General features: G+C 50.4%; 1 protein-coding gene across 1 annotated transcript in view; it reads right to left on the reverse strand.

Annotated features, from left to right (window-relative positions):
* The window catches only part of LOC125446313 (neurogenic locus notch homolog protein 1-like), a 128,339-nt gene that overhangs the window by 70,466 nt on the left and 40,151 nt on the right, over window positions 1-17,722 (reverse strand). Inside the window, exons 5-11 of the mRNA XM_059639448.1 lie at window positions 14,085-14,207; window positions 12,836-13,069; window positions 10,664-10,819; window positions 8,345-8,530; window positions 5,918-6,031; window positions 4,808-4,921; window positions 1,034-1,267 (exon numbers count right to left, since the gene is read on the reverse strand). Of these exons, the coding sequence (XP_059495431.1) occupies window positions 1,034-1,267; window positions 4,808-4,921; window positions 5,918-6,031; window positions 8,345-8,530; window positions 10,664-10,819; window positions 12,836-13,069; window positions 14,085-14,207 (1,161 nt within the window). The remainder of the gene's footprint in view (window positions 1-1,033; window positions 1,268-4,807; window positions 4,922-5,917; window positions 6,032-8,344; window positions 8,531-10,663; window positions 10,820-12,835; window positions 13,070-14,084; window positions 14,208-17,722) is intronic.

The following is a 17,722-nucleotide window of genomic DNA, read 5'->3' on the forward strand; positions in this document are numbered from 1 at the left end:
TCCATCATGGGCCTCCTGCAGTGCCACAATGATGCCACCCGAAGGTTGCAGGAACAGCAACTCATATTCCGCTTGGGAACCCTGCAGCCCAATGGTATCAATGTGGACTTCACCAGCTTCAAAATCTCCCCTTCCCCCACAGCATCCCAAAACCAGCCCAGTTCATCCCGTCCCCCCACTGCACCACACAACCAGCCCAGCTCGTCCCCTCCCCCCACTGCATCCCAAAACCAGCCCAGCCTGTCTCTGCCGCCCTAACCTGTTCTTCCTCTCACCCATCCCTTCCTCCCACCCCAAGCCGCACATCCATTTCCTACCTACTAACCTCATCCCACCTCCTTGACCTGTCCGTCTTCCCTGGACTGACCTATCCCCTCCCTACCTCCCCATTTATACTCTCCTCTCCACCTATCTTCTCCTCTATCCATCTTTGGTCCGCCCCCCCCCCCCCCTCTCTCCCTATTTATTCCAGTTCCCTCACCCCATCCCAGAAGGGTCTAGGCCCGAAATGTCAGCTTTTGTGCTCCTGAGATGCTGCTTGGCCTGCTGTGTTCATCCAGCCCCACATTTTATTATCTTGGATTCTCCAGCATCTGCAGTCCCCATTATCAATGGCAAGCCTTCCTGCGATCTGGAAAACACCCGTTGGCCATTACTTCATGCTTCCCGTCAGTCAGCCAACTGATACCCGGAATAACTCATCTGAGGAAGTTTTGGGAGTGAGGTCCGAAAGGACAAGCCAGCACTTCCCGATGGGTTATTCCCTCTGCCCAGCTGGGAACAGTAACAGAGAGAGAGAGAGAGGGACAGACAGAGAGAGGGACAGACAGATAGAAATTACACAAAGATATTGGGAAAACCCTCAGTTACACAGGGATCACTCTGGGATTGACCGTTCTGTACGGATGGCACTCTCCCATTCTCCGGCTCTCTCCTGCCTGGATGAGACAAGCTATGTTGCTCCCCCACTCCCAACGTCATCTCCAGCCCATTGCTGGGTACAGCTTTCTCTCTGCCTCCCCCTCCCAGTTACCTGTGGTGCCAGGTGGGCAATCACACCGATAGCCATTCAAAAGGTTGATACATTGCCCGCTGTGGTGGCAGGGCCTGCTCAGACACTCGTCCACCTCGACATCACAGAGCCTTCCAGTGTACCTGGGCATGCAGGCACAGGAGAAGCTGGCTATCCCATCCTGGCACGTGCCATAGCGGCAGGGACTTGGAAAACAGTCGTCAATATCCATCCGACAGAGTGGGCCTGTGAATCCTAGGGCAAGAGAGAGAGTGAGAGAGAAAGGGGTGGGGTGGCGGGTTGCCAGAGGCAGGGAGAGATGGACAGAGAGAGAAAAAGAGTGAAAGAGAACCAGAGAGAGAGAGAGAGAAAGAGAGAGACAAGGAGGGGAAGAGATTGACACAGAGAGGCAGAGAGGGAGAGACCAAGAAAGAGAGAGCGAGAGAGAGTTGGGGGCAGAGACAGGGGGAGATGGAAAGAGAGAAGAGCACAGTGGAATGGTAAAGAGACGGGCAGAGACAGAGAGAGGAAGACACAGGCAGAGGGACGGGGGACAGAGATAGAGAAGGGCACAGAAACAGGGAGAAGTAGACAGTGTGAGAGAGAGAGAGAGAGAGAGAAAACGTGGTGAAGGCAGACAGAGACAGAGAAATGGTGAGAGGCAGACGGAGGGAGGGAGAGTGGAATAGTGAGAAAGAGAGGAGGTGAAAGAGAGAGAGAGTGGGACAGAGAGACAGAGACAGAGAAAGAGTAACATCAAGGAAGGGAGAAAAAGAGGAATAGAGAGGGAACCAACAAGGTGAACAAAGAGAGAGAGACAGACAGACAGAGAGAGAGAAAGTGATTGAAGGACAGATAGAAAATTGGACAATACAAAGACATAGTGAGGGAGTGAGTGAATGAGTGTGAGAGAGTCAGTGAAGGAATGAGTGAGAGAATGAGTGAGTGAGAGAGTGAGTGAGCGAATGAGAGAGTGAGTGAGTGAGAGAATGAGTGTGAGAGAGTCAGTGAAGGAATGAGTGAGAGAATGAGTGGGTGAGAGAGTGAGTGAGAGAATGAGAGAGTGGGTGAGTGAGAGAGTGAGTGAGAGAATGAGAGAGTGAGTGAGTGAGAGAGTGAGTGAGAGAATGAGAGAGTGAGTGAGTGAGAGAATGAGTGTGAGAGAGTGAGTGGAAAATTGAGTGAGTGAGAGAGAGTGTGAGAGTGAGAATGTGAGTGAGTGAGCGAGTACAATGGTGATAGAGAGACAGTGAGGAGACCGAGGAAGACAGAAACACAAGAAGAGTGAGATAGCAACAAAGAGAAAATAGTAGAGAGATAGGTAGAGTGAGTTAGAGAGATTGAGTCACAGAGAGACAGAGTGAGATTGAGCCAGAGGCAGAGAGAGAGAGAGAGAGAGAGAGATAGAGAGAGAGAGCGAGAGAGGAAGTGAGGCAGAGAGGGGGAGTGAGTTTGATAGAGAAAGACAGATAGATTAGTGACCAGGCAAACAAAACCATTCACTCTTGATCCTCCCCTTACATATCCCTCCTTCCTCACTCACTCCACCTGTAGGTCAATCAGTCCCTCCCTCCCTCATAGATCACTCTCCTTCCATCTGGAATTAATTAAATTAAAGATAGAGCAGTTCCTTCACTCTCCCTGACAGCAGATGGTACAGCCTTTCCATCCTCCAATGGGTGAATTGGGATCAGTCGGACGGACAGAAACACTTCGCTGGGGGAGGTGGAACCTTTTGACACAGCATGTGGTTTGGATCTGGAACGTAGTGCCCGGGACTATGGTGGAGGCCGAGACAACTGTTGTGTCCAAAAGGGATTAGGTTGCTATTTGGAGAAAAGCACTGAGCAGGGGGTTTCGGGCAGAAGGCCGGAGAGTGGGGCAGGAGGCATTTCAATTTGCAGGGGGCCAGCACAGCCCTCCTTCCAGGCTGTAACCACTCTATGAGGACAATCTACCAGTTAGAGTCAGGGGAGGAGGTCAGTGTGAAAAGTTAAAACTAACTGCATTGTATTTCTATGAAGTAAGGGATTTCACAGAGAAGATGGATGGAAGTCTGTGATGTTGCTGAATAGCTGAATGGCCTCATCCCTTCTCTGGGCCTGGTCTCCCATTATGGCCAAATAGTCCTCTACCATTTACCCATGAGCAATGAAGAAGAGCTGCCCGAAAGCTCGGACCTGACGCTGGAGGCTGGGTCACTGGGCTGGAAGGGCTAACTCTGTTTTCTCTCCGCAGATGCCACCAGACCTGCTGAGTTTCTCTGGAGATTTATTTGAAGGAGGAGATGCCCCCTCCCAACCCCCGCCGGTGGGCGGGGGAAAGTGGGGAAGTGGTGGCAGGTGAAGGGGGACAGAGAGGGAGGCAGGAGAAAGCAATGAGGAAGAGGCAGACATTGCAAACTGGAGGGAGAATGGGAGGAGTGTGAGGGGGCGGCGAAGTGGGGGGTATCGGAGAAGGGCAGTTGGAAGGGGTAATGACAGGAAATCATGGTGAATGATGGGATTTTTGAATCAAAGTGCCGTTGCAAAAGACAGCACAATCATGCCATTGAGAGGCGGGTCCTAGTTCTGGTCACCCCGTTATCAGAAAGATGTTATTTAACTGGAGAGGGCTCAGAGAAGATTTACCAGGGAATGAAGAGTTTGAGTGATAAGGGAAGGCTGGATAGTCTGGGACTGTTTTCACTGGAGCGTAGGGGGTTGAGACGTGGCATTACAGAGGTTTATAAAATCATGAGGGGTATAAAGTTAATGGTGGGTGTCTTTTCCCTACGGGGCGGTGGGGATCTCAAGACTAAGGGGCATATTTTTAAAGTGAGAGGAGGAAGTTTTCTTTTGAAAATGCGGGACAGTTGAGGTTGTTGACTCGCTCGCCGAGCTGGCTTGCTCTCGTTCAGACATTTCGTCACCGGGCTCGGTAACATCATCAGCAAAGCCTCCGATGAAGCGATGTTATTCCGCTCCCCGCTTGGAATTTATACAGTCCGGCCCGTTATGGTGAGCACTGTCGTTTCCGGCACCGTACTGTATGGGTTTATATGTGGGGTCCAATTCGTTGGATGCATTATGGGTCGAGAGCCATGCCCGCAGGAATTCCTGTGAGTGTCGATGAGGGACAATTTTTTTACACAGCGAGTAGTTTGCATTGGGAGTGAACTTCATGAAGAAGTGGTGGATGAGGTCACAGTTACAATATTTAAGGGCATTTAATTAAGCGTATAAATAGGAAAGGTATGGGGCAGGAGCAAGCAGCTGGGACTAGTTCAGTTTGGAACGATGGTCAGCATGGACTGGATGGACCGAAGGGTCTGTTTCTGCGCTGTAAGACTCTGTGACTAGACCCAACGTCTGCATTGAGGCATCACTCCATGGGGCTTGTGTTATTATCACTAGACTTCCATTCCAGTGACCCAGATAATGTTCGGTGGGGGGGGGGCCCACATTCAAATCTTCCTTTGAAATTTGAATTTAATTGAATCTAAATACTAAAAGACAGTCTAATCGCAACCATTGTTATTAATTCACTAATGCCCCTTGGAGGGGGGAAACTGCCTGCCTTACCTGGTCTGGCCAACACGCGACTGAAGAAACACACAGCGACGTGGTTAACCCTGAACTGCCCTCTGGGGCAATAAACGTAGGCCTGGCCGGCGATGCCCATGAAGAAATAAAACAAGGTACACTGGGCCCTGAAGCTTCTAAGATTACTTTCCCCTCCGGTCACAGGTTGACCCTGGTGGATGGAGGTCATTGGCGACAGGTCATGCTCATGAACCAAACAGCGGGCACTCACCTTCAGGGCACTCGCAGTGGTAGTGCCCAGGGCCATCGACACACTTTCCTCCATTGAAGCAAGGCGTGCTGGAGCACTCGTCGATGTCGATGCTGCATCGCTGCCCAGTGAATCCTGGGATATGGGAGACAACCAGAGCGTCAGGGTTCACAGGGTCATTCACGCAACAGAGCTGGCGCGAGGTCAAACGAAACAAAAACCAGGGGACCACGGGAGGTTACCCTCCACCTGAGTGCCAATGTTCAGTACACACCAGTCGTTGGCATGTTGTGCAAGAATTACTTCGTAAAAAATTAAAGCCTTGTGTAAATCACACACAGCAAACACAGTGGCTACAAGAGCAGCTCAGAGGTAAGGAATACTGCGGTGAGTAACTCCCCTCCTGACTCCCCAAAGCCTGTCTATCATCAACAAGGCACAGGTCAGGAGTGCGATGGAAATACTCCCCACTTGCCTGGTCAAATGTAACTCGAACAACACTCAAGAACCTCCAAACCATCCAGGAGAAAGCAGCCCATTTTATTTCCATTCACCATAAACGTCCATCCCGACCATCCCTGAAGCACAGGCGCAGCAATGGGTACCATCTACAACATGCACCTCATTAACTCGCCAAGGCCCCTTTAAAAGCACATTCCATGGCCACTTCAATATGGAAGGACAAGGGCAGCAGGTACACAGGAACACCTACGCCTGTAAGTTCCCTATCAGCAGGTACACAGGAACACCTACGCCTGTAAGTTCCCCATCAGCAGGTACACAGGAACACCCACGCCTGTAAGTTCCCCATCAGCAGGTACACAGGAACACCCACGCCTGTAAGTTCCCCTTCAAGCCCAACGACAAGCTGACTTAGAAATATATCACTGGCATTTCTTCCAATGCAGGACCTCCCTGCCCAAAACTCTGTGCGTCCCAACAGCCCAAGGGCTGCAGTGGATGAAGTAGGCAGCTCACCACCACCTTCTCAAGGGCAACTAGGGACAGGTAATAAGTGCTGTGCCTCCTGTGACTCAAGAAACCAGGCCACTCTGGAGCTGCCCACAGAGCCCTGTCACAGCAGGTTCGAGCGAGACAGCTCAGCAATGCCCGACGTCACTCATCCCTTACCTGGAGGGCACAGGCAGTGCACGCCATTCACCAGATCCTGACAGGCCCCGTTATTCAGGCAGGGATAGCTTTGGCATTCGTCGGTGTTGATCTCACAGAACAGGCCTTCATATCCTGAGGGGAGAGGAGACACGTACAGCTGAAGAGGGTGCCCAGCTCACCACAAGGATCGCCAACGCAGGCCAGGCCCTAACTTACAGGCTTCATCACATGACAGCCCCCCACCCCACCACCGCTTGCTGACACACACGTCGTACCGACCGCCTCCCTGAACTGTTTCCTCCCTCACAGCCTGGTTGGATAATTCGAGCATGCCAGTCAAACAGATCTTGTCCCGGTAGGAAAGTGGATTTGTTGCAATCACGCCTGTACAAGTCCTCCCTCGGTGTTTGCCTCCATTCCCCTGAAGATTGGCCCTCACCTCCAGGGGATACTGGGGACATTCTACACACCGTTGGCAACCCCCAACCTGCCCACTACAGCGCAAACTGGTCATGGAATCCTGGAGAGTCCTGCACTTCACTCAACCCAGTCGACTGCATTCGCTGCTGACAATGTGGTCTGTCCTACGTGTAGCGTGGGCGATTGCATCACAGAACGCCTGCATTCTGTCTGTAAAAATGACCCAGCTGCCTGCTGCTTCACACTGCACTGTGTTTCCCACAGCAACATTTCTGCCCCGGGCTTGCTGCTGCGCTCCACTGAGGCTGGAAGAACGGTAGCCGATCTTCGCCTCAATATATTACATCCTTCAGGACTCAACACTGAGTTTAATAATTTCAGTGTCATTACCCTCTCACCTGCTCCCAAACCCTGTAGGTCCTGCCCTGTCCTGGAAAGGGTGATCCCCGCATAGCTAACCCATTTTCAAAAATTCACACTCTTATTAACCCCGCATCCAGCTTATCAACAATGACGGCTTTGTTTGTCTATCCCTTCTCTCGCTCTCTCTCTCACATGCACACACATGCACACACACACACACACACACACACACACACACACAAGGCACCATCTCCATGTACTTTTTCCTCTCTCCACCCACTCTCCCCATCATCCCCTCCGTCTTCAGCACAAATTACACTCGCCCCAAACTACATTCAATTCTGACAGTCATTGGAATTGAAACATTGACTTCTGCTTTCAGTCTACAGATGCTGACCTTCTCCAGCACTCTCAGTTTGTGTCCGAGATTCCAACCTTTCCTGCTATGCCAGACTTGTCCTTACACACCATTCTGGTGGTGATCTCACCCACCTCTCTGACTGTGGCCTCACTCATCTTTCCGACTGTGACGTTACCCACATTTTGACTGTGACCTTACCCACCATTCTGATTGTGACTTTGCTCACCTTTCTGCCTGTGACCTTACCCACCACTCTGCCTGTGACCTTACCCACCATTCTGACCATGACTTTACCCACCAATCCGACCGTGATTTTACCCACCATTCTGCCTGTGACCTTCCCCACCATTCCAACCATGACCCTACCCACCATTCCACTGTGACATTACCCATCGTTCCACCTGTGACCATCCCCACCATTCTACCCGTGACCCTACCCACCATTCTGACCGTGACTTTACCCAACATTCTGCCTGTGACCTTACCCACCAATCCAACCTTGACTTTACCCACCATTCCGCCTGTGACCTTACCCACCATTCTGCCTGTGACCTTACCCACTGTTCTGCCTGTGACCTTAACCACCGCTCCGCCTGTGACCTTACCCACCAATCCGACCTTGACTTTACCCACCATTCCGCCTGTGACCTTACCCACCATTATGCCTGTGATCTTACCCACTGTTCCACCTGTGACCTTACCCACCGTTCTGCCTGTGACCTTACCCACCATTCCGACCGTGACTTTACCCACTATTCCGACCGTGACTTTACCCACCGTTCCGCCTGTGACCTTACCCACCATTCCGCCTGTGACCTTACCCACCGTTCCGACCATGACTTTACCCACTATTCCGCTTGTGACTTTACCCACCATTCTGCCTGTGACCTTACCCACCAATCCGACCTTGACTTTACCCATCATTCCGCCTGTGACCTTACCCACCATTCCGCCTGTGACCTTACCCACCAACCTGACCTTGACTTTACCCACCATTCCGCCTGTGACCTTACCCACTATTCTGCCTGTGACCTTACCCACTGTTCTGCCTGTGACATTACCCACCGTTCCGCCTGTGACTTTACCCACCATTCTGCCTGTGACCTTACCCACTGTTCCGCCTGTGACTTTACCCACCATTCTGCCTGTGACCTTACCTACTGTTCCACCTGTGACTTTACCCACCATTCTGCCTGTGACCTTACCCACCGTTCCGCCTGTGACCTTACCCACCATTCCGACCGTGATTTTACCCACCATTCCGACCGTGACTTTACCCACCATTCTGCCTGTGACCTTACCAGCCATGCAGATGCACTTGAACTCGCCAATCTGATCCAGGCACGTGGCCTCGTTCCGGCAGGGATTGGACCGGCACTCATTGATGTCCAGCTCACATCGTGCGCCCGTGTATCCTGCCAGGCAGCGACACTCGAAAGATCCCACATTGTTCACGCAGCGCCCATTGAGCTCACAGGGGTTGGCATCTGCCCCAAGAAGGTTACAGGATTACATGAGGGTCTGTTCAAAATGCAGCCGCGGGGAGATGCTGGGGCAGAAACAGTACAGTGGAACTCCAACTATGGGCGATGGCAACACTCTGTAACTACGGACAGTACTGAGTGTGTTGGCATTCCTTAATGGGGTCTATTTTTGTCCTGAGGCAGCCAGCGATCCATAACCATTTTTGGAACAGATCACTCCCAGAGTTTTTGGAAAGCAACATTCGATTCCTGCCCAGATATAGGGGAGAAAGTTATTGAAAGGCCTTCGGGATAGTTCGAGACTCACTGAAAGAGGGTTCGAAGGTTCGCAGTGAGGGTGATGAGGAGACGGACAGATTCAGTGTGGTGGACTCATTGAGGAATCAGGAACAGTTGGTTGGCTTTGGGCTGCTGGAACTCAGGAAGAAGTTCCAGGAATTAGGAGGCAGATAAGCCAGGGCTCAGAAGGCTTCCTGGGAGAGTTGAGGAAGTGTTAGGATCACGGGCTCTGTGTCGGGAGGTGCCGTTGAAAGGAGTAGAAATAAAAAAGCTTAGGCATAGATACCTCAGCTGTAACAAGACCAAGGTCCATGGAAATACCCAGAGGGGTAGGATTGGCTCCATGTGGCTGGACGTTGGTGAAGAGCAGGATGTTTAGCCATCCGTGAGTGCAGAGGAGCAGTTTCTATGGTCAAGATGGTCATTCAAGTCCAAATGCCCAAATGTGAGGCATTATAATCCCCAAATGAAATGCAATGAGATTTGTTGACACTTTGTGCCATTAATTTCTAGGGTGCAATTGGGAGGAATCTGTGACATTTTCTTCAACCTATTCACTACGGGGCTTGCCTCGGGAGTTTGGTCACAGTTTATTGCTGCTCCGAAGGTACGAAGTAAAGTTTTAGCTCGGGATCGCAGACTCACTTCCTCAGCGGGTGGCCTCGACCTCACATTTTGCTAACTTTGAAAAGAAAAGCCAGCTGCTCAGCAAAATCATTTGGTTTGGGATCTGGTTTGGGAACAGTGCATGAGAGAGCGCAACTCCTGCCAGCTCCATAAGACCATAAGACATAGGAGTGGAAGTAAGGCCATTCGGCCCATCGAGTCTACTCCGCCATTTAAATCATGGCTGATGGGCATTTCAACTCCACTTCCCTGCACTCGCCCCGTAGCCCTTGATGTAGCATTTAACGTTCCGGCCTCCACTGCGCTCTGTGGCAATGAATTCCACAAGCCCACCACTCTCTGGCTGAAGAAATGTCATCTCATTTCAGTTTTAAATTTACCCCTTCTAATTTTAAGGCTGTGCCCACGGGTCCTAGTCTGCCCGCCTAATGGAAACAACATCCCAGCGTCCACCCTTTCTAAGCCATACATTATCTCATAAGTTTCTATTGGATCTCCCCTCAACCTTCTAAACTCTAATGAGTACAATCCCAGGATCCTCAGCTGTTCATCATACATTAAACCTACCATTCCAGGGATGGTAGGCTCGCTGATGTTGACCCGACAATTTGAGAGGGACTGACAGAGAGGTTACTAGGGTTCCTGCACCATCGAGGCTGAGGCGCACAGAGCCGAGGAAGGTTTATGTCGATCAAATTGGACGGCTAATGGAAATGGTTAAACGAACAACACCTTATCATTGTCAGAATGCCTACTGCGTGAAGGCAGGCTATCCAGCCCAACAACCCCCTCAAAAACTTTTTCAGCCAGTTCCACTCCACTACCCTATCCCTGTAACCCCGCATTTCCCAGGGATAACCCACCTAACCTGCACACTGCCGGGCAGTTTAGCCTGGCAAATCCGCCCTAGCCTGCACATCTTTGGACCGTGGGAGGAAACAAGAGCACCCAGACGGGACCCACGCAGACACGAGGAGAATGTGCAAACCCCACGCAGACAGTCGCCCGAGGGTAGGGTCGAACCCGAGTCCCTGGCACTGTGAGGCAGTGGTGTTAATCACCTGGGCCACCGCTGTTATTGGGTGGGGGCGGGGATTGTTCATTTCTTCTACCTTATGGGTCTCCACGGTGACTGTAAGGGTTGCGGGGTGGATGTGGGGGGGGGGGGGGGGGGTAGCGTGGTGTAAGAGGATACTCTGTCACTCACATACAGGCCCAGCCCGGACTTACCCATCGAGCACTCGTTAATGTCCTGCTTGCACGACAGTCCAGTGAAGCCGAGGGGACACTGGCACATGGCGTCTCCTGTTAGTGGGTTCATCTCGCACACTGCATTCTCATGGCACGGGTTATTGACGCACGGGTCATCCAGCTGGCAGAACAGGCCTGGGGCAAGGGAGCAAATGGGTGACTCAGCGTAAGGCTGCTATCTCATCGAAATCTCTACCCAAGAGGCCCTGGGCCGGGTCAGGCATTAAGCTGTGTTCAGCCTTTCTAACCCAACATCTACCTCTTGGAGTTTGCCTTGGAAAGGATTCAACATTCTCTGGTTTTTCTCATTGGAAGAACACTCCCCAATTTCGCTCCTGACCGAGTCAGAATTTAATTTTAACATGATCCCTCCCTTGCCTCAGAGAAAGGCAGTAGATTAAGAACATGGAGTGGGCCACTCAGTCCCTCAGGTGTGCATTCTGTCATTCATGAAGAACACAGCTGATCTGGTTGACGGGCTAAGGTCCATCTTTCTGTCTGTCTCCCCACACTCCTGTCTCTGTCGCTTTGACACATTATGAGCTTTGCTCCGCTATGGAAAGAGGGGAACGCTGGGAAATTCTCGATCCATAAGCCAAACGTCTGTTGATGGGTGACTGAACATTTTCAGCCCATTAGAGAGAACCAGCTTGGATATTGTGGGGGGTCATAGGAGCTGAGGCACCTAACAGGCAAATGGATCATAAAATCCCTACAGTGTGGAGGCAGGCCACTCGGCCCATGGAGTCTACATCGACCCTCCGAACATCATCCCACCCAGACGCACCACATCAAGGTGAGAAGGGAAAAGTTTAAGGGAGATGTGCTTGGAAAGTTCTTTAAGCAGATGGTGGTGGGTGCCTCGAGCACGTTGCCTGCAGAGGTGGTAGAGGCAGGCACGATCGCGCTATTTAAGATGCATGTAGACAGATACATGAATGGGCAGGGAGCAGAGAGATGCCGATTCTTGGAGAATAGGCAACAGGTTCAGATAAAGGGTCTGGATCAGTGTAGGCTTGGAGGGCCGAAGGGCCTGTTCCTGTGCTGTAACTTGCTTTGCTCTTATCCTTATAACCCCTACATTTCCAATTGCTAATTCCCCCCCGCAGACTGCACACCATGGGGCAATTTAGCATGGCCAATCCACCCTGGCCTGTACATCTTTGGACTGAGGGAGGAAACCAGAGCATCCGGAGCAAACCCGCGCAGACAGGGGGAGGATGTGCAAACTCCACACAGACGGTCGCCCGAGGGTGGGATTGAACCTGGGTCCCTGGCTTTAGGAGGCTGCAGGGCTAACTGACTGAGCCACCGTGCATTGGTCACTCATTCTAGCCCCCGATCTGCATCACTGTTGTACAGTGTGCCACCCGCTTGTCTCACAGTCAGAGAAAGCAAGTCCCACTTATCTGAGCTCAAAGCTAACCCCCAGCCCCAAGTCCATCTGACCTGCACATTGCTCCTCAGGGCACGTTGTCAAATTTCCCACCTACGCCTCAAAAGTACTTGAGTGGCTATAACCACTTTGAGGCATCCTCTAGTGTATGAGATTGCTATACAAATGAATGGCCTTCTTCTGAGTCTCCAACTAATATGGAGGTGAGAGGATGAAACACTGGTGTTGGGAGCTTTGATCATCAGTTCACTCCGAATCTCGGCTACAATTCCCAAATCCCGAATTGCTCACAGACGGAATGCCCAAGTGGAATTTCCTGACAGGAGTCTCTCTGATTGGTCATTGGGAGTTGACAACCTGCTTCCGTCATCGCCCAACAGGAGCGAGACTTCCAACGATTGGCCGTTCGGGCTCAGGGATAATGTTGACCTCGACCACCCTGACGGGACCATTGATGCGAGAGCAATGACTGGTTGTGGTCTCCACCTCAGTCAACAAGTGGGTAATTTCAGTGAGTTCATTCAAATCTGTTCCCACTGCTAAGACAAGATTCCTGCTCTTGATCCCCGGCAGAACAGTTTGTATGGCTTCATGTTTTTCACGCTCAAATTCAGTCTGTCCAACCATCTAGGTGGGTTGAGGTAGATCTCCAAGTCCAAACCCCCCACTCTACACAGGCAATAGGAGGCTCGCCCCCCAAGTTCTATTGCCATCCAGCTCCCTCCTGACGTGGGCTAACCTGGGGCAGCGCTTACCTTTTTTACCAGGCGGGCACTCGCACACAAAGTTTGCCACCTTGTCGTGGCAGGTGGCACCGTGAGCACAGGAGGTCTCGGTACAGTCATTGATGTTCTCCCCACAGTCCTGGCCAGACCAGCCATTGACGCAGATGCAGCTGAAGCCCCCGTCCGTGTTGGTGCATGTGCCCCCGTTCTGGCACAGGTTGGGCTGCAGCTGGCACTCATCCACATCCTCGGTGCAGTACTGGCCTGCGAACCAAGCAGGGAGGTCAGGAGATTGTGCCAGCTGGGGGAAATGTCTCACACAAGACCCCTGCATCTCCTTTGACCCACAACATGGACAACTCCCCCCCCCACCCCCGATCACAGTTTACCAAGCCTATGGGCACATAAGGTGCCGTAAAAATATGGTCAAGGTCTTTAAGTTCACTGCGATCTCTTCTCCCAATATCAATGAACTCACCGTGATCTTATCCCATCAACTCCTGAACTCACTGTGATCTTCTCTGATCTACTCCTGAACTCACCGTGATCTTCTCTGATCTACTCCTGAAATCACCGTGATCTTATCCCATCAACTCCTGAACTCACCGGGATCTTATCCCATCAACTCCTGAACTCACCGGGATCTTAACCCATCAACTCCTGAATTCAATATTTTCTTATCCCATCAACCCCCTACTTACTCATTGTGGCCAAATCCCGGCAAAACCTGAACTCACCATGGCCTTATCCCATCAAGCCTGAACTCACTCTGACCTTAGTCTGTTGACCTCTGAGGTCATCATGAGCTTACCCCATCAACCTCTGAAGTCACCGTCACCTAATATCATTAATCCCTGAACTCGCATGACCTTATCCCATCAACCCCTGAACTTACTGTGACTTTGTCCCAATGGCCCTGAACTCAATGTGACCTTATCCCATCAACCCCTGAACTTGACACAACCTTGTCCCACCAAACACTGAGCTCACTGCGACCCTGTCCCATCAATGTCTGGAGTCGCTCTTGACCTTATCCTGCCCTTTGCTAATGTCACCGTGACCTCATCTAGTCCACCTTGGATTTCAGAGAGACCTTATCTAGCTTTAGTCATTCAAAATCCATCCCAGCAAGGACCATGTACTGTCAACAAATCAACTCATTGTGACTGCATCGCCAATGTAAACAATGAATTACTGCACCGATCCCTTTAACTATGAGGGACTTGAAAGCTCAATGAACTCGATCTGATTGAGACATGGACAGGAAACATTTACTGACCGGTCCACATCGGGGGGCATTTACAATCGTAGCTGCTGACCCGGTCCACACAAGTGCCGCCGTTCTGACACCGGTGTTCCTTACAGTCATCAACGTTCACTTCGCAAAACCGGCCGGTAAAAGCTGCGGGAAAACAGGTCGGAAAGGTGACAGGAATCGATAATTCCCTGACAAGCTCAATCACTCATAACATCCATTCAGTCCCGACGATTTGCCCCAATGTAAGGCAGAGATCAGCATGCAGCAGTCCTGCCAGAGTCACAGATTATAATCCCAAACCCAATTCCTGATTTTCAACCCATTGTTAATGCTGACAATCTCCTGGCAGTACTGAGGGAGTGCCGCACTGTCAGCGGGTCAGTGCTGAGGGAGTGCCGCATTGCCAGAGGGTCAGTACTGAGGGAGTGCCGCACTGTTAGAGGGTCAGTATTGAGGGAGTGCCGCACTGTCAGAGGGTCAGTACTGAGGGAGTGCCGCAGTGTTAGAGGGTCAGTACTGAGGGAGTGCCGCACTGTCAGTGTGTCAGTACTGAGGGAGTGCCACACTGTCAGAAGGTCAGTACTGGGGGAGTGCCGCAGTGTTAGAGGGTCAGTACTGAGGGAGTGCTGCACTGTCAGAGGGTCAGTACTGAGGGAGTGCCGCACTGTCAGAAGGTCCCCAATCCTTAGGAAGAGTCTCCAGACCTGAAACGTTAACTCTGTTTTCTCCTCCACAGATGGTGCCAGACCTGCTCAGCTTTTCCAGAAAATTTGTTTCTGTCCAAAATGTCAACTCTTGCTCCGCTGATGCTGCTTGACTTGCCATGTTGCTCCACCCCCACACTGCGTTGACTCTGACTGTACCTGCAGTTCTTACTGTCTCCAGAACAGCAGCTTCTTTCCAGTTTGATAATTGTTAGTTTTCACGACATCAGCTGCAAGAACTTCAGAGCACTAAAACATGCCTGTGTACTGATGAGGGCCCCTTCACCTTCAGGGTTTGCAGTCAGCAGAGCTGACCCATTTTCTGCTGTTAGCACCTGCCATTAACACCTATTTTGCATCTATAATCGCTCCTCTTCCACCATGAGCACTCCCTCTGCTTTCAAAGGTGTGAAACATCACCATGCTACTTGTGCCTCCAAAACCACTCCTTCCCCCAACCACCACAAACTGGCACACCATTTCTCGACCCGAAACGTCAGCCTTCCTGCTCCTCAGATGCTGCTTGGCCTGCTGTGTTCATCCAGCTCCACACCGTGTTACACCATAAAATTCATCATTTTCCAGGCCGTTTACTTTTTGGAGAGAAGTCAGATCAGACACAAAGTGTTAGCTCTATTTCTCTGCCCATAGATGCTGCAGAATCTTGAGTTTTTAAATTTAAATACAATCTGTGATTCTTGTCGAATCACGGCTCATGGAAAAATAACCTCTCCATGTGACTCTAAAATAATTCAGTAATACAGCCTCAAATCACCAGGGTTTATTACTGATCGTACTGGTTCCTACCCCTCCAAAAATCCAAGCGCACCACCTTCTTCCTTTTACCTGCAATCTTTAAAACTAAAACTCTCTGATTCTCCTCTTGCACACACTGCTGTTTGTTCGAATGTAGGGGATTGAGGGGGATCTGCATTTAGAAATGATCAAATAACTCACTGCGCTAAATGCGGAGGAATTATTTCCTGTTGCAACAGGAAGGAGGTTGAGTTTTTAACCAGGAGCCGATGAGATTAAGCCCCCCCATCCCCATATCACTTAAGGCCTTGAATAAATGTCCACCAATCTCAGTTTTAGATCGAACAAGTGAACTAGCATCATGTCACTATTTGCAGAAGGGTGTTCCACATTCTGGCTACCTTTAACACAATGGCAGGTTTCCCTGATTCACCACCAATGGATCTGGCTCTTATTTTTGGAGCACGATCCCCAGTCTTTGACTCCCCAACCCCGTCTAAACAGTTTTTTCCCCACCTGTCTGCCCTCTTTTCAAAGCAAAGTACCTGTAGATGCTGGAATTCAGAAACAAAACCAGAAAGTTCTGGAGAAACTCAGCAGGTCTGGCAGCTGCAGTGGAGAGAGGAACCAATTTAACGTTGAGGGTCCAATCTATAGAAGAGTCGTTTTGAACTCGAAAAGCTAACTCTGTTTTCTCCTGCCATTGATGTGACAGACCTGCTGAGTTTCTCTCCAGCACTTTCTGGTTACATTCCTGCCCTATCCCCTTGCCCGGCAATGTCTTGTCATCATTCATCGAGTTGCCCCTAATCCTTTCAAATGCCAGGGACTACAACCTTTGTACTGCCAAGGCGTCACATAAGTTAAATGTTGGCTTTCAGACATAATTCTGGTAGATCTACACTGTACTCGCCACAAGGTCAACATGCCTGCAGTGTCCTCAAACACATGCAATGCTGTAGATATGGTCTAACCAGGCCTTTTTATGGGTGAAATTTGACTGTCACCCACTTGTATACTAGACCCTCGACAGAAACCAACAAACACATTCAACTTTTTGATAATATTCAGTGCCAATTTGTGGAAGTCGGATTGTCTGTGTACATCAGTCCAATTGTTTTTTTTAGGCCATTACGGTTCCTGGCCTTTTTCACCATTTACAAAGTTCCCATTCTATCCTGTTACAGACCAATGTGGTTGACCCCACATTTACAAACAGTGAAATCCATGAGACGAATGTTTGCCCACTTACTTAATGCAGTTTGTATCAGTTTGTAACTCTATTCCTCCATCTACCTGCCTACAATGCTTTTGTGCTAACAGTTGGGTGGGCCACTGGCTTGCATTGCAGAGTGATGCCAACAGGGTGGGGTCAATTCCCATCAATGGCCAAGGTTCCCATGAAGGACTGTTACAAAGTTGTGTAGAGTAATCATGAATTGGAAGGCCGGAAGCTAGAAATTGTATGTCAAAAAAAAACAGATAAAGGAGAACAGTGTGTGGTCCCTTTAAGAGATAAAGTTTTTTTTACACAGAAGTTTGCACCAGTAACTGAAGATGTACAGCCAGTTTTAAGACTGAAACATATATCAGTTGGTGGTGTGATTGGAAACCTCAGGCATGTTTTGATGTTTTGACAACGAGTTGAAATCAGCCAATTAATTTCAAACAAGCACTTAGTGGCTGATAGCAAATTGAATTTAAATCTGATGGTTTTGATAACTTCAGATCAATGCTATTATAAGAATATTGATATGTCATCCAAGGTATATAAGGAGAGGGTTTTTGAAAATCGGTGTGAGAGCAAACTAACATCTGAGAAATAAGCATTTAGCATAGATAGAGGCTTGCTGCATGCTGAGGAGTGGAGTTTTTGGGGTTGGGGGTCAGGAAACCCAGTGTCCTCAGGGTACTGACCCCAGGCCTCTACTCGATTGGAGCATACAGTGTGACCTTGACTTGCACAGCCTCTCGTTGGTGTGGGAGGTGGGGAGGTAAGGGGTGTGGGGGAGTGGCTAGAGAAAGGTTCAGCATGCAGCCAGCAGTCCGGGAGCCGTGAGGAGCTCCAGAAAACCAGCTCAGGAATGCTGGAATGTTCATGGAGCAGGGCTCAATTAGCACCATGGCCTCAGCATTTCAGCTCGACACACCCCATTGTTTGTCCAGACCGATGCCGACCTCCCCGTTCCCCCAACCCAT

The sequence above is a fragment of the Stegostoma tigrinum genome, chromosome 34, assembly GCF_030684315.1.
Source record: "Stegostoma tigrinum isolate sSteTig4 chromosome 34, sSteTig4.hap1, whole genome shotgun sequence".
In the NCBI taxonomy this organism is placed as follows: Eukaryota; Metazoa; Chordata; class Chondrichthyes; order Orectolobiformes; family Stegostomatidae; genus Stegostoma; species Stegostoma tigrinum.